A 22,388-nucleotide genomic window follows, 5' to 3' on the forward strand; every position below is an offset into this window, starting at 1 on the left:
CTCAGAGTTCTGTTTGCACCATGACATAGGTGCAAACTCCTAGGGGCCGAGGGATCTCCGCTCCCCCCCCCATAAAATATTTGGGGGAGCCCACCCCCACCCCCATTGATGGGCATTGCCAGTCAAATGGTGTGCATGTTCCACATCTTGTGATTGATTATATGGGGTGGGGCTTATATGGGGTATAGTGTAGTATCAAAATAGGGCTTCTTTTTTTGGCACAATATGGACAGACGTCTTTTCAAAATTTGAGGAAGAGGATTGGCTATATTTTACAAAAACTATACCAGTCAGTATTGAATCCATCAAAACTTATTTATACTGTTGAATTTATCTTAATGCTACCAGTGTTTTCAGCTGTACATAATTATTTTCCATATATTAACTAAACGTTTTCCAATCTTCTTTAAACACATGTTCTTCTTGTTGTCTTATTCTATATGTTAAGTCTGCATGTTGTGCATAATCTGTCAACTTAAGTTGCCATTCTTCTTTGGTTGGGACTTCGCTCGTTTTCCATTTGGGGGCTAACAAAATACAAGCTGCAGTTGTAGCATACATAAATAACCTTTTTTGACACCTGGGGATTCCAGTCTGAATTATCCCCAACAGAAAGAACTCTGGTTTTTTTTGGGGGGGGGAAAGAACCTTTAAACACCCCCCCCAATTCATTATAGATCACTTCCCAATACTCTTTTACTGGGGCTGGTGGGAGCTGTAGTCTAAAACAGCAGGAGGGCACCAGGTTAGTGAAGGCTGGTCAAGAGGGTAGCTCAGGTGACCCATGTAATGTTGGGGTGTCTTTCACCCCAGTTCCTCCCATTCTTAGAGCCAGCCAATTAGCCTTGATGGCCCATTGTCTATCCTGCCATGACAATGAATTGCAATGGCTTGGTCGCTGGGTGTGGATAAACGGATAAAAGCTTGAACTTGGAGTTCATGCAAGCACCTTGCAAAATTTGCTATATAAGGGCATTCTCTGAAGCGGAAACACAAACCCACTCTGCCACCTCCAGCTTTCAGTTTTAGATACGTTGTGAAGATGAAGGGAAACGTTTTCTTGGTGGTGTAAAGAAATTCAGAATCTGGCTTTGGGTCTCTCTCTCTCTCTCTAACTACTGATTGTTTTCTCTTCTTGGGGGGTCTCCTGAGATCCTTCTGCTGCTGTTTTACAACCCAAGCCCCCCCCCAAAGCCCCCAAAGATTAGAGTACAGCAATTCAAGGAACACCAAAACCTCCTGGGGCCACTGTTACGCACAATTCAATACCAAACCATGTGGGAGGTTGCCTCCCCTGTGGCTCTGCGAAAGTTGCTGCTCTGAGTTGGCATCCGTTCAGTTGCTCTCCTCCAGGAAGTGGAAGCTTCCAGGAAGTGGGGAGACAAGTCTAGCATACTCCACATTCTAAGGATAGATCACAACTAATAAATGCTTTTTGTGCGGTGACGGGGAAGCAGCATTTCCTTAGATTTGGACATGCTAGGCGCAAAAGAAAGGTAGCAAGGCTAATCGTGGACCCTTCTGCATTTCCAACTTTACTATAAGAAGACATTATTTAAAAGATACCCTTCAAAAATCTAAGGGCATATTGGCATTCCCACCACCACACGTACGTACATGTCCCCTCCCCACCCTGTATCTTGCATTCCCTCCAGCAGTTAAGCGATGGGAGATCACAAATGCAACTAAGGGCAGACCAGGGGAGGCAGATGCATGGAGCAGAGGTCTAGCCATCATGGCTAACAGCCATTGGCAGGTGGAGCCTCCAGGCAGTATGCCTTTTGAACAACTACTGCAGGGGCCAGGTCATTGATCCACCATGCTCACTGTTGTCTGCACTGACACTCTCCAGAGTTCCAGCTTGTGGCTGTTCCCAGCCGTGCCTGGAAATGCCCAGGATTAAACCTAGGAGGATTTTCTGAGGCAAAATGGTTGGCCATTGTACAAAAACAGGATACTGGTCTAGATGGACCAGAGTCCGATTCAGCAAGGGCTCGTCTTACACCCTTATGCTTGTTAAATGGAGCCTCCATTTGCAGAGGCAGTCTGCCTCTGAAAGCAGATGCTGGATAACCAGCGAAATGAGGCTCTTGCCTTTACACCCTGCTCGTAAAGGCATCCTGATTGGCTGCTGGAGGTATTGGTTTAGATGGTTCTTTGGCCAGATCCAGCAAGGCTCTTCTTAGGATATGTTGTTGTTCTTTGCACACACACCCCTCTCCTGAATGCGTCAGCTTTCCAAGAACTCTGTAATCTTTACAAGTCATGCATCTGGCAGTCCAAAGCATGTATTGTTTTGGAATTTGCAAGAGTCCAAGTCCCAACTCTAGATTTTTCCACCTAAAGGAGGGTGATAAAAAAAAACAGACTTCTCTCCAGGCTCTTTTGCAGGGGCCTGTCAAGGAAGCGGGGGGGGGGGGGGGTTGGAGGGGGGTGTTCCTGGCTGAGGTTTGACCTACAGATGTGCAGGCTGGGAAATGGGCTGCTCTCTGTTGCTGAGCTCACAATACGCTGTTTACGGAAAAATTGGCCTTGTGAATCTTGTAGCTAAATAAGCTCCAGGGGAGCCTTGCTTAAAAACGGGAGGAGAGGCTGGACTGTGGAACAAGGCAGGAGGCATAGATGACTATCAGATGTAGAAGAGAACATGGGCTGGCTGTCGGTCTGAATGTCCCCTTTTGGCTTGGAGTGGTCAGAGGTTATGGGAATGAGATTTCAAGAGGCGGATGCTGGTCCTGCAATAGGCAGAACCAATGTACAAACTGTGGAGGCAAAGCAAGCGAGCTGCTCTGAGTTTTTAATTCCCTGACGCCAGCCAAACTGCTTTGGAAATCATAGAGCTGTAGAGTTGGAAGATATCGGTCATCTAGTATAAACCCCTGCAATGCAGGTACCAAAAAAAATGAAGAAGTCCAACCTCTTGCATGAAACCATCACCATTTGCATGCACACATTTTACACAAATGCCCTGGAGTGTTTGCAAACATTCCTCTCAGGTGTATGGTGTCTGTCATAGAATGTTGGCCAACTGGAGCCTGCATCTGTGAGTCTGGATATAGCTGTCTGAATTGGATCTTAAGTTCAATTCCACATCAGCCTGCTATTTGTTCTTTAAGTTCTCATGAAAATTTATTGGTATTTTAATGCCAATTTCTGCTAATATTATTCATCTTTTTACACAGCTTTGCCCAACCTTTTATATTTTTTTATTGCAAAGCACAGCATCTTGGATGTCACTGCTATGAATACAGGTACACTGTTCCACACACTTTACCCAGTCTTATGTAATTTTGTGCACATTGCTGGACTGGATGAGAATGGCATTGCAAAATTCAGAGGAACATAAATTTTGGAGGATGGCTGTGTTTTTGTCTGCATATTTTTCGAGAAAGCAAAAATTAGGCAGGCTTACCTTTAAAGGTGATCTGGATGGAATTTCTCCCCCATCCTGAATAGTTGTCAAGACAGAGCCAGGCACTACTAGGGTAAGTGAGGTGCCAGGACTTGTCTGGAGGGAAACTGAAGCAGCGTTACCAGTTACAAGGCATTTTTTGCTTGCTCTGGATACTGTCATGTTGTCTGGGCAGCCTCTTTAGGACAATCAAGTTATTGCTTGAATGCAAACCAGCGAGACATGCCCTAGAAAATTAACTGCCCTGGAGGTGTGTATTAAGTAATCAGAAGGCATTAAGAAAAAAAAACCCATTTGCAAGAATCTCCACCAGATTTTTGACACAGAACTGGATCGTCCAGGTTCTCTGCGAAGTGGAGGGTGAAAGGCTGGTGCTGTGTGTGCATTGTTGCAAATTTGAGGACGTATCCTAAGAAGAGCCCTGCAGCAGCTGGATTGGACCAGAGGGGCCTATCTAGTCCAGCATCCTCTTCTCACAGTGGCCAACCAGAGGCCCATTATGGGAAGCGTGCAAGCAGGGCCTGAGTGCAAAGCAGCTCACTCCCCACTTGCAATTCCATGCAACTGGTACTGCCTACGATAACAATGATGGGTTTAGTTTGGATGTAATCTGAGGGGTCCCTTATAGTCCTGTGATTCTTGGCTGTGTTTTGTTCACCAGGAGCGGGTTTACAGAACAAGGAAGACCTCTAGGGATTATCTTGCTGGTTCTGAGACAGTGTTCAGCTGCCCTGCCTTTTGACATGGAAGCATGTTCCATCAACAGATGGGCTCTTCTGAAAGGAGGTCATTTGGGAACCAGAGAATCATAGAATTGTATTATTGTTGATGACTTCTGAGAGGAAGGAATGGCAGTTCAGCTGTCTCTCTGTTAGCTCAATCTTCTGGTGTAGGGAAAGCAGACTGAGAGGTTTTTTGCTCGTCCTACTAGAAAGAAACATTTTACCACCCCTGGTGAGAATACATTCCAATATGAGGGTTTTGGTTTGATGCGCGTAAGGAACTGCTACTGGTGCTACAGGTGATAATACAGAATTATTTTTGCTGTCTATGTTTATGGGGCATAACAAGGATATCAGGTCTAAGGACTTGATTCTGCATTTGCTAATTTCAGCTGGAGGAGCCGGCACTTGACACAGGTAAGATTTTGATAACCTAAACTTCCATCCTGGTACAGAAGGATTTGGACTTTAGCAACAGCAGAGAAAATGATGCAGCAAATCAGCTTTATGCAAGGAAAAGGAAAACCACAATAATTTTGCCTGTTTTGTAAGTCCAAAGACTTACAAAACACACAACATTAGCAGTTATGAACATTTGGCAACTTTAATATACTTAATGTGAACTCTGGAACTGTTTAATCTTTTATTCTTTGAGGTCACGGTGTGCCTTGTCCTTTTCTTGCATTCCCCCCCTTTTTAATTTCTATTTTATTGTTTTTCTTTTGGATAAATAAACTGGGGGATCCAATGAAGGTGAATGTTGGAAGATTATAGACAGACAAAAGAGAGTAGTTCACTCAGGGCAAAGTTAAACTTAAACTCTGAACTTCCCTCCCAGAAGGAGGATGGCTTTAAAATGGGGGGGGGGGGTGCACAAATTCATGGAGGATCAGACTCTCAGAGGCAACCAGCCACAATGGCTGTGTTCTGCCTCCACTGCCAGTGTCTGCATGTCTCCAAATGCTGGGACTTGCAGGTAGGGAGGCTGCTGTTGTACCCAGGTCCTACTTGGGCTTCCCATTTGGCTGGCCACTGCAACAAGAGGATGCTGGCTCAGATGGGCCATTGGCCTGATCCATGAGGGTTCATCTTCTGACGTCCTCGTGTTTCTGAGTCAGACTACTGTTCCACCCAGCCAACTACTGTCCCTACTCTGCTTGGCAGTTGTTCTCCAGGGCGGTGGGCAGAGAGAGCAATTTCCAGAGCTGATGCAGACATTGAAAGTGGGACCTCTTCTGCTTGCAAAGCATGCCATCTGCCACTGAGTGCTAGCCCCAAACGAGGGCTGGCAATCATGAGCTGGCACCACTGGGCACTTTCCAATGCACACGCCTCCAAAGGGGGAGGGCCACTGCCTCGTTGTTACTGCCTGTTTCTTACTCTGAAGTAGCATAGGAGGACCCAGAAGATGAGGAGGACCCTTGCCATCTCTGAGCTTTTCTGTGGACTGGACAGCATTGGTGGGGGGGGGGGAGGTTCACCTAGGAAGAGCCCACCCATCTCAAAATCTGGAGCTGGCCCTGTCCCAAATCCCGCTAATGGAGCTGGTTCTAGGTGCCTCGGCAGTGTGGATTTAGCCTGAGAGGTCAAGAGAGGGAGTTTTCCAGATGACTTTGCAAGGCTTCGGTCTCCATATCACTAGTTGACAGAGAAGAGCCTTCTTTGCACCCTTGGGTTCCGTGGGGCAGGCTCATTGCCTTTTGGAGCTGGACACTAGCCAGCAGCCACCATCCTTCAGTGGCAAAGCACAAGCTGCTATTTCATTCCATTGTGCACTGTTACTTGTTGGAATGTGAAGGCTTATCTCCCTCCCACTTAATAATGCTTTTTGTTTCTTTCATGTAGAGCACTTATGTCTCAAGTGCTTGTGCTTGCTGGCCAGAAAGGCTCTTTTCTTTTCTTTTTCTTTTTGTGATATGATACTTTATTTAGAATTCAACATTAACAAAGGAAAAAAGAAACCACAGTAGTTGCTACATCAATTCCTTTACAATTAACCAATTTTAACAATATATAAATAGTAATAAAAAAAATACATAACATCACTTTTAACTTACGGATGTTTTCATATTACACTTTTGTCTCTTTCTTAATATATCAAAAAGAGAAAGACCAAGAAGGGAAACAGAAAGAAATAAAAAAGAAGAGAAAGAAGAAGGGGGAGGGAGAGAGGGGGGGGAAAGAAGAAAAATAAAACAGAGCTCTCAGAGTAGCTGACACACACTCAGTTAAAACTAGACAGAGCCTGTCCACAGGCTTGCAGTCTAAAGAACACAATATAACATGGCACACAAGGGACAAGAGGGGACAGGGAATCAAACTCAGGCACCAACTCTTAAACAGTTGTTCCTGTAATGACCAAATGCTGGCGCTGTTCAAGGGAAGGAGGTGCTTAGTGCAGCTGGTCTTTCGGCAAAGCATCCCATCTCTCCTGCTGAGGCAGCCTGATGGAATGCCTTGCTCCCAGGGGACAGCTGAGGGAGAGGAGGAAGGAATATGTGTCAAAGGGTTACGTTCATGCTGATGGTATGAGTTGTTGTTTTCTTAATGGGCCAGGGCAGTTTTCTGTGGTTCCATGAACAAAAGCCCGCGGCCCTCCTGATGGCTGTGTTGGCAGGGGCTGATGGGAGATGTAGTCCAAAATGGCGGTGGGTGGGTGGGGACTCCAAGTTGGCCAAGGCTGGAAGAAACCTGCCCATTGGACACGGGAGCAAGCCCAAATACAGGAGAACAGCCAAGTAGTGAAGCATTGGGTTTCTGAGCTTATGCTGTAAGATTCCCAAGAAATGTTTATTGATGGGTGGCTAAATAAAATAATAGAATCTTAGAGCTGGAAGGGACCCCAGGGGTCATCTAGTCCCTCCCCCGCAATGCAGGAATCACAGCTAAAGAATCCCTGACAGGTGGCCATCCAAACTTTCTTTGAACATCTCAACTGAAGGAGAGTCTACCACCTTTCAAGGGAGCCTGTTCCATTGCCAAATGGACCTTACTGCCAGAAAGCTCTTCCAGATGGTTAGTCGACACCTCCTTTTTTAGTTGTTTAAATCCATTGGTTTGGGTCCTACCCTCCGGAGCAGCAGAAAACAAGCTTGCTCCATCCTCCCTGTAGATATTTGAAGATGGCTATCCTGTCATCTCTCAGTCTCCTCTTTTCCAAGCTAAACATACACAGCACCTTCAACCACTCCTCATAAGGCTTAGTTTCCAGACCCTTGGTCATCTTGGTTGCCCTCCTCTGCACAACTTCCAGTTTATCAATATCCTTCTTAAACTGTGGCACCCAGAACTGGACACAGGACTCCAGGTGTGATCTGACCAAGGCAGAATAGAGCAGGACTATTACTTCCCTTGATTTGGACGCTTCTATTGATGCAGCCTAGAATTGCATTGGCCTTTTTAAAAATTTTGGTTACTTTGAGTTGCCAACAGCATACTGCTGCCTGTGCCTTACAAAGTTCAGCTGATACAACAGCAGCAAAATTGACCCAGTGGGTCTCTTCCTACATTCCCATATGCCCCACAGGACAGATAATCTGAATTTCTGAGAAGGGGGAAACAGAAGGGTTAACTGGGAAGAAAATGCTCAGATGCTTCTGCTTGCTCCCTTGCATGCCCCTACAGGCAGGGGCCTCTCTTTTTTTAAGCGCTCTGTTCCTTTGATGGTAGCTTTCTAAATAAATAATAGTTTATCTTTCTGTGTACGTCTTTAAGTTGCCAATAATGCAATTGTAGCAAAATCCTGAGGGCCGTTCTTTTAAGTGGGGAGGGCAATTTGAAGCAAGTGCATTTCATTATGTATTCTTCTAATCAGGGAGAATGATTTGATGCAAATGCACTTGATGATAGAATTGTAGAGTTGGAAGGGACCCAAAGGGTCATCTAGTCCCACTGCCTTCTTTCTACCCGGCCTTTTGGCAGACATTGCTGAAATTTGCCATCTGGGAATGGATCTGAGATTGCCTGGCAAATGGAATCTCTTCTACCCCCCTCCAAGCTTCTTATCATCATCATCATCATCATCATTTATTATTTATACCCCGCCCATCTGGCTGGGCCTTCCCAGCCACTCTGGGTGGCCCTCAACAAATTTTCAAAACACAGTAATGCATCAAACATGAAAAGCTTCCCTAAACAGGGCTGCCTTCAGATGTCTTCTAAAAGTCTGGTAGTTGTTGTTCTCTTTGACATCTGATGGGAGAACTTTCACAGGGCGGGTGCCACTACCGAGAAGGCCCTCTGCCTGGTTCCCTGTAACTTGGCTTCTCACAGTGAGGGAACCACCAGAAGGCCCTCAGCGCTGGATCTCAGTGCCCAGGCTGAACGATGGGGGTGGAGACGCTCCTTCAGGTATACAGGACCAAGGCTTATCAGTGTCCTTCCTTTCCCACTTGACGTAAAACTGGTGAGGGCACCTGCATGGAACTTCCTGCTAACTCAGGGGGCTACCAGGGAGTTGTGAGTTCAGACCACATTCTGGTTGCATGGCTTTGGTGTGTCAAAGGCCCGTGCACCGCACAAGGAAATTCTCTGGGCAAACGCTCTCCAGCTCCCAAACAGTTTAACACCAAGTAGTAGTAATATTATTCCATTGATGTTCTTGTGCTCATCACTTCTCTCTTAGCTTCAGGATTCCTTACCTGTAATATAGGTGTGTGGATCAATTCAGGGGCATTGTTGCCCTGCCCTCTTTTGCAGTGGGCACTGGATCTCTTGCCCCTTCATCCCTTTAGTGGTGCAACTCCTGCTTTGCATAAAAGTTCAGCCTCCAGTGGCATCTCTAGGCAGTGCTAGGAGAATCTCCCTGCCTGATGAGTCCCTGCCAGTCAGTGTAAGCAATACTGAGCTGTATGGACTGCATTGGCTAATTATTGACAGTGCAGTATAATTTTTTTATGCCCTCATGAAAACTCAACAGTGTCTCAGTGCACCTTTCTCCATAATATATCCATTTCTGTATATAGTTTTCCTAATACAATGCATTTTGTTTTGTACGTTACAGTATGAATTATTTAATGCGAACTTTCCCCTGATATATGCATATTTGTGCATGGTTTTCACTTTGGCCTTTCTGATTGGCCAAAAGGCTGCACTGCAAGATTCGGGGAAACAGAGGTTTTGATGCTCAGCTCTGTTTCGGTTCCCTTCTTGCTTCGGGAAATGTGAATTGGGTAGGTTTGCATTTACATGAGGACCGAATTCCTCCTGCATCTCTCATTGGTGATGGGTGTTCCCCTTCTCCATCCCCGGCAGAAGCCTTGTGTGTTTCAGTTCCCTGTTCTTCATGGGCATTTGGTGGGGCTTGCCTTGGCAAGCAGGAGGGAGAAGGACGGACCTATTTATAGAATGGCTGTTCAGTCCATAGATGGTCAAAAGGACAGGAACCGTTGAGAACCCTGCCATTCTCCTGCCATGGTCTGTTTTGAGAAGGAGCTGTGGGTCTCTCCGCTCAGGTGACAGCTGAATCTTTCCTGATGCTCTCTGGCAAAGAGCAAAGTCCGGGATATCAGCTCTGAAGTGAGTAGCCTTGTAATCCCTGTATGGAAGTCCTGCACTTGAAGCACAGTTAAGTGTGGGCAAAGCTCAGTTAAAAGACAGGGGTGTGGCGGCTCCACTCCCCATCCTAAACCAGCAGGAGTCCTGTTGCTTAAACCAAGGTATATGAGAGCTGCCTGCTGGTATTCAGAAGAGGGATGGTGGAACTTTGCATGTGCTCAGAGGCTACTCCCCTTGCTCAGAGAAACACAATGGGATCCAGCCCCCAGGGGATCCACATTCAGTCCTGGTTCCTTTCTGTGTGCGCATTTGGAAAGCCTTTACCTATGGCCTCCTTAAATTAAATTAAATTAATTCAAATTTAATTAATTAATTCAAATTCAATTAATTAATTCAAATTCAATTAAATAAATTATATTTATTTTATGTATTCATTATTATTTTTAAGCCTACCATCGCTCTTGGGGCCGCATACATAGTTTTCATAGAACCATAATGTTAGAAGGGATCCCAGGGGTCATCTAGCCCAACCCCCTGCAATGCAGAAACCGCAGCTAAAATATTCATGGCAGACGGCCATCCAACCTCTGTTTAAAAGCCTCCAGTGAAGGAGAGCCCAGGAGGTCATCAGGTACCCACTTCATTTCCTCACATCAGCCCTGCAAGGTAGGGGGCGAGAGAGAAAATGAGTGACTGTCCTAAATGTCACCCAGTGAGTTTCATGATAGCCATGTTCAAATATATAAAAGGATGTCACATAGAGGAGGGAGAAAGGTTGTTTTCTGCTGCTCCAGAGAAGCGGACACGGAGCAATGGATCCAAACTACAAGAAAGAAGATTCCACCTAAAGATTAGGAAGAACTTCCTGACAGTAAGAGCTGTTTGACAGTGGAATTTGCTGCCAAGGAGTGTGGTGGAGTCTCCTTCTTTGGAGGTCTTTAAGCAGAGGCTTGACATCCATATGTCAGGAGTGCTCTGATGGTGTTTCCTGCTTGGCAGGGGGTTGGACTCGATGGCCCTTGTGGTCTCTTCCAACTCTATGATTCTATGATTCTATTCTATGATTCTATGATTGAGGGAGGGACTGTAACAGTAAGGGTGGGGGCTTTTAGGGGATAACCACCATCCGGGAATTATACTTACCCCTCCCCCACAACTTTCTTACTTTTTATTTTATCTCACTATTTGCTCCTAATCTGGAAGTGAAAGAGGCTCTGCAAGGCAGGGAGTAGGACTGAACCCAGAGATTGCTCTTCCACTGTGGTTAAAAATGTACTGTATTTTTCGCTCTATAAGACACACCTTTCCCCTCCTAAAAAGTAAGGGGAAATGTGTGTGCACCAATCCCTCTTGCTCTCCTGGCTTCAGCGATAGCCACGCAAAGCCTCTTGAGTGAAGAGGGATCCCTCCTTCCTCTTCGCTCAAGAGGTTTTGCATGGCTTTCTTGCTTTCCTCCTCTAAAAACTAGGCGCGTCTTATGGTCGGGTGCGTCTTATAGAGTGAAAAATACGGTAATAGTTATGAGAACAGAAGGAGAGCCTGCTGGGCCAGGCCAGGGGCCCCTCCAGCATCCTGTTCTCACAGTAGCCAACCAGATGCCCCAATGGAAAAACCTGCAATGGAAAAGCCCCCTCCCCTTCTGTGTCCCCCAGCAATTGGCATTATTCAGAAGCATTCCTGCCTCTGACGGTGGAGGCAGAGTAGAGACATGGTGTCTTGTAGCCTTTGATAGTCCTCTTCTTCTCCTCCATGAATTTGACTGCTCCTTTCTTTAAAGCCACCCAGGTTGGTAGCCCCCACTGCCTCCTGCAGGAGGGAGTTGCGTGGCGAGTCCCCCCCCCCAGTGGAAATAATGACACACGACACAATTATTAAGGTTAATGGGTTAAATAAGGCCACAATTATTAAGGTTAATGGGTTAAATAAGGCCACAATTTTGGTTACAGGTGATGAGCGGTATTGGCTTAGGCATTGGTCCTAACCGACTATATCCAACTTCAGCCTGTCTGCTTGAAGTCCGGGAAGGGTTAACCATCAGTAGGGGGAGTCCTGCTGATGCACATCAACTAGGAACTCCCCCGGGGTCGCCAATAGGGGGCGTGCCTTAGGCCCTCACCTCCCTATGCTTCGGACAGGGCCATGCCCCCCGGAATCCTTTATCGGACTACCCTTCAATATGCAGGGCAGGTGATGGCATAACCTCCCCTCTTCCATCTACAGAGCAATACCAATGCCTAACCGCCAATACCAAGAAAGTTGTGACAATTTGCTATGAGGTAGGCGAAAACCAAGTGGCTGGTGCCAATTTGCCAAGTGGAAAAATTCCTACCAGGCCCCTCAACGGCGACCAACCAAGGTCCATAGCAAGGTCAAGGAACGAAAACCTTATAGGGCGGGAAAAGCAGGAACAGCTGGTAAGCAGCAAAGAGGGAGATCCCCGGTTGCATCCTGCTTTTAATAAGGCAAGCCACATGCCCAGAGCCAGCCGATTGGTTGGCCAGGAGATGCCGCGACCGGGAATCCCCCCAATCGCCCAGAGGGGCCATGAAGGCCGCAACTCCACCTCCTCCGAAGGGCAGAAGTGGCTTTCCACAGTTGGACTTTGCACTGTGTGAAAAAGAACTTTCCTTTATCTGTCCTGAACCTTCCAGCATTCAGCTTCATCAGATGCCCACCAGTTCTAGCATTACGAAAGACTTTCCCCATGCTATGCATTGTTTTATAAACTCCAATCCTGTCTCCTCTTGTAAGGTGTTTAAATATAATACTTAGCCATTGATCCCCTTTGGATGATACACCCATGCCTGCTACCTCTTGGTTGGGTTGGACAGGTGGGTTTTTCCTCTTGCTGGATCTTCACAACAGCCCTGTGAGGTGGTCTTGTGAGGCACAGAAGCCTCTTGTCAAGAGTCACCTTTTGAGTCTCAGGGCTTGGCCATCTGTAATCCAGAGTTCCTTCTGAAGCTAACATCCCCTCCTTCTCTGTTTGTGCCCAGTATGGAATTGTTTTGGATGCTGGATCTTCCCACACTGCCATGTTCGTGTACAAGTGGCCTGCAGACAAGGAGAACGACACCGGGATTGTCAGTCAACACAGCATGTGTGACGTAGAAGGTAAGTGTGGCTTGTGCGCAGTTAGGCATCCCAGCCTTCAGGGGGCGCTCTACCCTTGCTGCAGCTCCCATCATGCTGTTAACAGAATGGGAATGTATTGTAGAATTGGGGAGTTGGGGCATCTGGCTGGCAGCTTACCTTTAAAAATCATTTTGAAATTAGAGGGTTCTGTCTGCAATTGGAGGCAACAACACTCAGTTCCTCAACAGATGTCACGGTTTGTTGGCAAGTTAAGGTACCGCAGGTCCTGGGTTTTGCAAGCTACAAGCAGATTACCTTAAATCTTAGCTGGTCAGCTGGTTAGGCTTACGAAAGATCTGTAGTCGACTCTGCTTGTTGCCACAGCCTGGAACTTGTTAGAGGATCCTCCTTTAACTCAGACCCACCTGTATCTTTTCTGCACCAAGGAAACCTATTTTCTCAAAGCAGAATTAAGTCTCACTTTAATTACGCAATTAAAATTGAAGCGATGGTCTGCTCTTGTCCTTGAAAAGCTCTCTGGCACAGTGACAGAAAATGACCTGCCCCAGGAGAAAGCAACCACCTGCATTTCTACCTGAGGGAAGATAGGAGAGAGCAGTGACTCATGGAGGGGCAATGGGAATTCTAGTCAGAAATCGCCATTCTTCTTCATAGGGCTCAATTTGCCTCTGAGTTAGTGATGTGGCAGAATTATCTGCAGCCCTGATTGGAAGACACTTGCAAAGATGCAGCAGACAATGGCCTCTCCTGCTCTGCCCCGCAGAGGACCTTAAGGTCCATGAATAACCATAGTTTAGAGGTTCCGGGCCCTAAGGAAGTCAGACTATCCTCCACCAGGGCCAGGGCCTTCTCAGTGATGGCTCCGACCTGGTGGAATACTCTGTCCCAGGAGACCAGGGCCCTGCAGGATTTAACCTCCTTCCACAGGACGTGTAAGACAGAGCAATTCTGCCTGGCTTTCAATTTGAATTTAGCCTGATCTTTTATTCCCCTTCCTTCTCCCCCTCCCCTTTTTATGAAGATTACCCGCTCTGGGATCCCACAGCTAATTCTCCCCTGGTCTCCTCGCTGGCCCAAATGGGACTAATTTGGCCAGCTAGCCCTGGTGATCTAATGTTTATTGGATTGATTTTTCCCCCTAAATTGATTTTTGAATTCTGAATTTATTGTAATTCATGTTTTGTACTGTATTTTATTCTATTTTTTGTTGCATCAATTAAGTGTTTTGAATTTGTTGTTGGCTGCCCTGAGCCCGGTTTTCTGAACCGGGAAGGCCGGGGTATAAATAAAAATTTATAATTATTATTAAGAGCACAACTCTGGGATTCCATCTTGTGCAATGTGGCACTTGTTCCTTCTTGGGTCAAACTGGTGGCGCCTGCCTTGGGAGTGCGTTGTGGCGGCTGGCTCTGATCTGGCCATTGTCTGAGCTTTCCAATCTGGCTTTTGTACAGTGGGCATGCCACAGGAGAAGCTGGGTTGGCCAGTCCACTATTTTCTCCCTATCCCTTTTCCCACAGAGCGCCAGACAAAGAACCAGCCTCGCCCACCTGCTTTGAAATCTTTAGTGCCAACTTCCTTTTCTTTTTTTAAGGCAATGTGGTCTCTGTTCCAGAGCTGGCATCGGTTGGGCAAATGGCACAAAAGGCCCAGGTGCTTGTTTTCAAAACATAAAATAATATGTCACAATGGGAGGAGAGGCAGAGAGCCAGGTGGGTGCTCTGCCCGTGCCAAACCAACAAATGGTTTGGGGATCCAGAGGGTGGCTCAACAGGGCGTGATTCGGCAATGTAAAGGGCACAAGTTAATCTCCTGGCCATTTCATGCTGGCTCTACACAACTTTGGGGAAAGCTAGGAGGACTTTGGGATGCGGGTGGTGCTGTAGGTTAAACCACAGAGCCGATCAGAAGGTCGGCGATTCGAATCCCTGTGATGGGATGAGCGCCCATTGCTCGGTCCCTGGTCCTGCCAACCTAGCAGTTTGAAAGCACGTCAAAGTGCAAGTAAATAAATAGGTACCGCTCCACACCATACCACCACACCACACCACACCACCCACCTGCCAACCACTTGATGTCACCATGGCACCAGACGATTGACACCTGCGGAGTTCAGTGGCGATCACTGTGTGATTGGAGGTAGCAGAAGCCTCCTCTGAAGATGGACTTTCTGTGCCGTTGGCTGATTGGCGCTGGGAATGCTCTTCCAGAGAGGCTCCCTGTGACCAATGACCAACTGGCATGACCAGTACCACCTTCTCCTTTGAATGCCCATCCCCTACTGTGCCCCTAGACTGGGAACGATGGCTTTGTCTCTGGTTGAATCCGCAGGTGGTGGCATCTCCAGCTACGTTGCAGATCCCTCAGCAGCTGGACGGAGCTTGCAGGCGTGCCTTGACCAGGCCCAGGATGATGTTCCAAAGGAGAGGCATGCAGCCACCCCTCTGTACCTGGGAGCCACGGCCGGCATGCGACTGCTCAAGTGAGAACTCCATAGCCTAGCCTGGCGTCTCGGGGCATTTTTTCATGCTTCTGTCTATCATTGCCATGTCATCCTCATCACTGGTTGTCATGGCTGCAGCTCCCCAGGAACTGGCTTTCAGAGGTAGACTGCCTCTAAAGCTGGTGGCTCCAGACAACCATCATGACTGGCTCCTCCTCCTCCCTTGAATTTGTCTAGTCTCTTACTGAAGCCACCTAAGCCAGTGGTATCTTGTGGCAGTGAGTTCCATCGTTTGCTTGAACCTGCTGCCCATCAACTTAATTGGATGATCCTCAATTCTAGTATTACAAGGCGGGGGAGGAACTTCTCTCTCTCTCTCTCTCTCTCTCTCTCTCTCACACACACACACACACACACATTTTTATAAACCCCACTTGGGCCCTCCCACTGTCTTAGAAACCTTTTTTCTGGGCCCCAAAGCTTTGAATACTGAAGGTGCTCTAATCCTTTGTTTGCACTCCATGGATGAGATCTATTTCCCATTTGGCTCTTCTTCACTGCATCAAAATTAGACTCCGTGAGGCGGCAGTTTCTGTCCTCTCTGGACAGGTCCTAGACCAAAAGGTCCCAGCTGAGTAGTATCTCTGACGCACACACACACACACACACACCTTTCATGCATTTTAACTTTTGACTATCACGTGCATGTTTGTGTGTTGCATGTGTGTTTAAAATTTGCAATTATAACCCACTTTATTATTTTGGAGCATGATTTATCTCTGTCACATAGGATTACACATTTATTTTATTTATCTTGTTTCATAAAATTTATACCCCGCTTGATTGTAACACACACACACACTGCAAAACAGTTCACAAAAAAGGATAAATCTATAAAATTGTCAATAAGAAAAATTAACAACAATTTAAGACTTTCGAAAAGTTAAAATAACAATAGACTAAAAGCAAATCAAAACTTTGCACCAACTCTCTAAACATCTGTGTAGGTGCTGCCACACTAAAAGATCAAATTGTTACATGTGCACACGTAGCGCTGATCACAATTCCTCACACCCACAGTTTCTTTGAAGGGTGTTGACCATCACCAGTGCCGTGAGTAAGCTGTGTGCACATGAGCAATCAGTGTGTGCATTGGGGTTCTAACAGACCCCCAAAACTGTTAACAAGATGCTTATGATAATATTTTATTCTCTTGTTAATTATGCTGTTTCGAAGGTTCATTTTATATTTGACTTCGTTTCACTTTGAATCTTTTAGATTATATTTTAGTTTTCTGTTGCTTTGAATGTTGCTTTGAATGTTTGACTTTCTTCAGCAGTGTTTTATTCTGGATTGTTTTATTTGATGCTTCAGTGTAGTAAACAGCACTGAGGTTCCCCCCCTTAAAAATATAAAACAGCATAGAAATGCAATGAATGAACAACAACAACAACAACAACAGCAACAAGACAACACTGGCCATCCAGTTCAGTTTTGCCTGCTTTGCACTATTTGCTGTTGAGTAGGGAGAGACGCAGGTGGTGCTGTGGGTTAAACCACAGAGCCTAGGACTTGCCGATCAGAAGGTTGGCGGTTCGAATCCCCGCAACGGGGTGAGCTCCCATTGCTCTGTCCCTGCTCCTGCCAACCTAGCAGTTCGAAAGCACGACAAAGTGCAAGTAGATAAATAGGTACCGCTCCGGCGGGAAGGTAAACGGCGCTTCCGTGCGCTGCTCTGGTTTGCCAGATGTGGCTTAGTCATGCTGGCCACATGACCCGGAAGCTGTACACCGGCTCCCTCGGCCAATAAAGCGAGATGAGCACCAGAACCCGAGTCATCCATGACTGGACCTTTACCTTTACCTAGGGGGAGTTGAAGGAAGGGCCTTAGTTCAGTGGTAGCATCTGCCCTGCAATCTGAACGTCCCAGGTTCAATCCCTGTCATCTCCAGGTAGGGTTGTGAGACACCCCCTGCCTGAAACCCTGGACAGCTGCTGCCAGTTAGTGCAGACAGTACTGAGTGAGGTGGACCAATGGTTGGACTCAGTATAAGGCAGCTTCCTATGTTCCCATGTTTCTGCACCCATGAATCTAGCTGGCTGCTTGGGTCACTGGTGTCCAACTTCCAGCCTGATCTAAACAAATGTTCTTGTTTTTTGGGCAGTCTCACTGACCCTGGGACTTCGGACAGGGTCCTTGAAGCTGTGAGCTCCACTATGAAGCAGTACCCCTTTGAATTCCGTGGAGCGAAGATCCTGAGCGGAGAGGATGAGGGTGTGTTTGGCTGGGTCACAGCTAACTACCTCCTGGAGAACTTCATCAAGGTAGAAGTGTCTTTTTCTTTCTTTCTTTCTTTCTTTCTTTCTTTCTTTCTTTCTTTCTTTCTTTCTTTCCTCAACCCCTTTTTACTGTATTAAACGTGAACCAAAGTCATTCACTGCCAGGTGTAGAACAGGACATTGCGACAGTGCAGTTTCTGCCCCAAAGGCTTTGCATGCAATGGTTAAAATCAGAGGGGTTCCCTCTGGGTTCTGCTGGACTCCAACTCTCACCAGCTCCTCCCTGCAGGCCAAGTGCTCAGGGGTGAGGGGAGTTGGTCCACCAACATCTACCAGGGCACAGGTTCCCCATAAGAGAAACTCACCATGCACAGAAAAAAAAGCATGCCTCGTAGAAAGGCTGAGCATTCGGGTGCTCTGGCAAACTAAGTCAAGAGCCAGCAGGCCAGTTCTGTCCTTTGAAGGCAGCTCCTTTAAGATGACCATACCTGTTCCTTTTAATTCAGTACGGATGGATTGGACAGTGGGTCCAGCCCAAGAAGAAGACCGTGGGCGCCATGGACCTGGGAGGAGCTTCCACCCAAATCACCTTTGAGACAAAAGAGACTATCGAGACATCTGCCAACGAGGTGGTGCTGCGGCTGTACGGTCAGACCTACAAGGTCTACACACACAGTTTCCTCTGCTACGGCAGGGACCAGATCCTGAAGAGGCTTCTGTCCAAGGTGCTGAAGGTAAGGGAGTAGGGTTGGAGGTGAGACATCTGGAGGCGCCATCCTAGTACAAAATTTCCAGTGGTAAGAGGCTCCCTCTGGACTTTCCTTCATTGGCTGTCTGCCAGGGATTCTTTAGTTGAGATTCCTGCACTGCAGAGGGTTGTACTGGGTGACTTTCGGAGTCCCTTCCAACTCCACAATTCAAGGATAGTACAAACTCCAGGGGACGCAGGTGGTACTGTAGTCTAAACCACAGAGCCTATGGCTTGCTGATCAGAAGGTCGGCGGTTCAAATCCCCGTGACGGGGTGAGCTCCCTTTGTTCAGTCCCAGCTCCTGCCAACCTAGCAGTTTGAAAGCATGTCAAAGTGCAAGTAGATAAATAGGTACCGCTCCAGCGGGAAGGGACAACGGCATTTCCGTGCGCTGCTCTGGTTCACCAGAAGCGGCTTAGTCATGCTGGCCACATGACCTGGAAGCTGTATGCGGACAAACACCGGCTCCCTCGGCCTATAGAGCAAGATGAGTGCCGCAACCCCAGAGTCGTCCATGACTGGACCTAATGGTCAGGGGTACCATTACCTCTACTTTTTACAAATTCCAGAGAATCCCAAAGGGCCCGGTGTTTTGTTGGTTGACTCAGACTGGTTATTTTCACCCACAACAGGCCGAAAGGTATGTTCTCCAGGTGAGCAACCCCTGCTGGCCCACAGGATACTGGAAGAACTTCACAGCGGCAACCATCTATGACTCGCCATGCACTGAAGCGGAGAAGCCGACCAGCTACTTCCCCACTGCTATAGTCAACATGAGCGGCTCTGGAAATGCAGCCAAGTGCCAGCAGCACGTGGAGAGCCTCTTCCAGTTTACTCCGTGCCCCTATTCCCACTGCTCCTTTGACCAAGTCTTCCAGCCAAGTGTCACAGGAAACTTTATCGTGAGTAGCTCGAGGCGGCGGAATGTCATGGGAGAAGGGAGGCCCACTGTGAGCCTTGGCTCAAATAGCAGGACCAGTATTCAGAATACACAGATGGAAAAGGGTGCCTCTGGGCATGTTCAGAGTACATTGCATTTGCCACCAATTAATCAGGGTCTTGCAAAGGATTTAAGGGGAAGGGCTGCAGCTTAGAGCACTTGCTTTGCATGCAGCAGGTCTCAGGTTCAGTCCCCAGTGGGATCTCCAGGTAGGACTGGGAAAGACGCCTTGTCTGAAACCCTGGGGAACTGCTGCCACTCAGTGTAGGTGATGCTGCGCAAGATTAACTGGTCTGACTCGGTATAAGGCATTTTCCTGTTTTCATTAGAGGAAGGGAGGACAGTGACCTCCAAGTCATAGTTCCGCCTTCAGCCCTCCACCCTGATCTCGCCCAAACTTCCATGACTATTCATATTTTTTCTAGTTTCTAATCTCCTTCAAATTCTGTGAACCCGAACACTGCAGTTATTAGATTAAACCATAGCTGCATGCTTTGCAGGGGGCCAACTTGAATAAAATATTTCAGGGGTGGGGGTGGGGAGACCCTGCTCCACATAATAAATAACAAAATGCAGTGCACACATTTGAATGGCAACCCCCATCAACTTTGGGGGTAGTGGTGGCCCTCTCAAATATTTTACTGGGGGGCTGAAGGGACCTTGGCCCCTAGGAGTTGGCTCCTACGATGCTTTGTTTTGTGTGTCTACTTTTATTGGTCTGTGACTTTATGAACAATTCATTCATTTGGATTTCTTAAATGAATACCTGCCTCTCTGTTTTCTAGTTTCAGGGATTTTGTAAACTACTGCCCCCTACTGGTGAATGTTTGAATAACACCCCATTTTCCCCTAAACAATTTGGGATATTGTTTGCTTGCACCATTGGTCCATGTGGTATGCATCTTTCCACCTGCTTACAGGATTCTGCCTGTGGCCCATGGACCACTGGTAGGCCCCCGTAGACTTTTAATTCTTAAATTTGGAAGGTGGGAAGAATATATGGGCAGAGAGGGGGGGTTATTTAAATACATTTATAAATATGCAGCATTATAAAACAAAAAGCATCTCAGCAAAACACCTCCACAAATCTTTTCTGTAGCAGTGGTAACATTTTGCCAAATTAGTCCCTTCCTTCTGGAAATGTTTTCCAAACTCTCTTCTGCATAAAATGCATTTAATTAGGAAACTTAATGGATCCTAGCATTTCCCAAAACTTACCATGACGGTTATTGGCTGTCAGGCCTATTTATTTAATTAAAACAACATTTTGCTATCCATATATTGGCAGCGGCCAACGGCTTTAAATAATAACCTCTGCTCGATTTGGATGTTTCAGCAGCTTTGTGGCTGATTAAGCCAATAACTGGGTTGAAACAAATAAACAAAAAACACATCACAGACTATTGCTCATGACAGTGGTGTAGCGGATGGGAGGGGCAGGGGGGGCTGTGTCCCCGGGCGCAGAATCTTAGGGGGGACCAGGAGCCCCCCTCATGTGATTGGTGTGCAAGCACCTGGCTGCCAGCTGACTGGGGTTGCATGAACACAGACGGGCAGCCGCTTCCATGCCAGGCAGGGGTGGTGCAGAGGGTAAATAGACCCTCCGTGCTGTGCCCCTGTCTAGTGGCAATGGTGAGGGCTGGGTAAGCAGGCTCCATCCCCGCCCTGGGGGGTGGGTAAACACTTGCTCCCGCCCCCCAGGCGCTGTCAGACAGTACCATGACCCTGGCTCATGAGTCCTAACCTCAGCGTACGACCACAAGATATTAAGTAAAATAAGGGCATTAAAAGAGCTTGCAGCCCATCTAGTCCAGCATGCTGTCCTCAAAGTGGCCAAGCAAAATAATAATATAACAATAATTTATTATTTATACAGGCTTCCCCAGCCACTCTGGGCGGCTTCCAACAAAATATTAAAGTACCGTAATGCATCAAACATTAAAAGCTTCCCTAAAGAGGGCTGCCTTCAGGTGTCTTCTAAAAGACTGGTAGTTGTTGTTCTCTTGGACATCTGGTGGGAGGGCGTTCCACAGGGAGGGTGCCACCACCGAGAAGGCCCTCTGCCTGGTTCCCTGTAACGTAAAAGTCTATTATGAGAAGCCCACCAGCAGGACCTGCGTACAAGACCAGTCTCCCCTTCTGTGCTTTCAAGCAACCTGCCATGGACTGGCTGGATGCAGAGAAGTGGTGGGAGGCAGGGGAAGAAGGCTCAAAGCCCAGGGGGTTGGTGTCAGGAGGACCCCGAGTGGTCAGAGGGAGAAGAGGGAGCAGACTGGGAGGAGGAGGTGTTAGAAGCAAAAGGGGGGACTGGGTTTGGCGAGTGGGAAGAGGCTGTGGCAGAGCACAGATCAGACTCCAAAGCAGTAGCTGATGCCAGGGAGTCTCCCACTCCTGCTTTGACCAGCAACCTTCCCCTCTGGTCTCCTAGAACACACAGAGAAATGCAATGTGCGGAGACGCGGCCTGTGACTGTGTGGGAAAGTTCCTGGAGAGGAGGAGTCCTAGTGGGCCCCTGGGAAGGGGGGGGGGACCTTTAGTCCTCTCAACTGCTTCAACAGGGCAAGACCTCCTAGAAAGCGTTGCTGAGACCACTGGGCTGGAGCTGTGGTCTGCCTCCTTGAATGAAGAATTAACTTCACTGGTCTCATAGCATTTATCGTACTGTTGCTGACCTACACCTGACTGCAGCCCTGACACAACTGGTATTCAGAAGCATTTCTGCCTCTGACTGTGGAGTCAGAGCATAGTCATCATGGATAGGGGCCACTGATAGCCCCCCCCCACATGAATTTGGCCTCCTTTAAGGCCATCCAAGTTGCAGTCTCCTGTGGGAAGAAGTTCCATGGTTTAGCTTGGTGCTATGTAAATAAGTCGCCTGCCAACCTAGCAGTTCGAAAGCACCTCCGGGTGCAAGTAGATAAATAGGGACCGTGTCAGAGCTGCCTCCAGGTCCCAGCTCACAGAGGACCAACGCTAGGCTGTAGTTATGTACAAAAGTCTTTACTGAGATTCAGTTTCCATTTTAAAGCCTCAGCGTGCAACTGTACGTCCCGACCTTAGACCGGCGAAGTCCCGTCTGAGTCTCCGCCCCCTCCACACCAGTTTAAGACTCTCGCTTTGCTCCACCTCTTCCTAAGTTCCTTTCTCCTCTGGGCCCTCCTGCCCGCTAGGGTTTCATCCTTTCTGGACTCCTCTGACGCTGACCCTGATGATTCTTCCCCCTCCTTCCGGCGGGCTTTAGGACCTGGT

General features: G+C 47.5%; 1 protein-coding gene across 1 annotated transcript in view; it reads left to right on the forward strand.

Moving 5' to 3' along the window:
* The window catches only part of ENTPD2 (ectonucleoside triphosphate diphosphohydrolase 2), a 43,969-nt gene that overhangs the window by 9,714 nt on the left and 11,867 nt on the right, over positions 1 to 22,388 (forward strand). Inside the window, exons 2-6 of the mRNA XM_079962144.1 lie at positions 12,627 to 12,744; positions 15,058 to 15,208; positions 17,335 to 17,494; positions 17,956 to 18,183; positions 18,832 to 19,101. Coding sequence (XP_079818270.1) covers positions 12,627 to 12,744; positions 15,058 to 15,208; positions 17,335 to 17,494; positions 17,956 to 18,183; positions 18,832 to 19,101 — 927 coding nt within the window. The remainder of the gene's footprint in view (positions 1 to 12,626; positions 12,745 to 15,057; positions 15,209 to 17,334; positions 17,495 to 17,955; positions 18,184 to 18,831; positions 19,102 to 22,388) is intronic.

The sequence above is a fragment of the Podarcis cretensis genome, assembly GCF_951804945.1.
Source record: "Podarcis cretensis genome assembly, chromosome: Z".
NCBI lineage: Eukaryota > Metazoa > Chordata > Lepidosauria > Squamata > Lacertidae > Podarcis > Podarcis cretensis.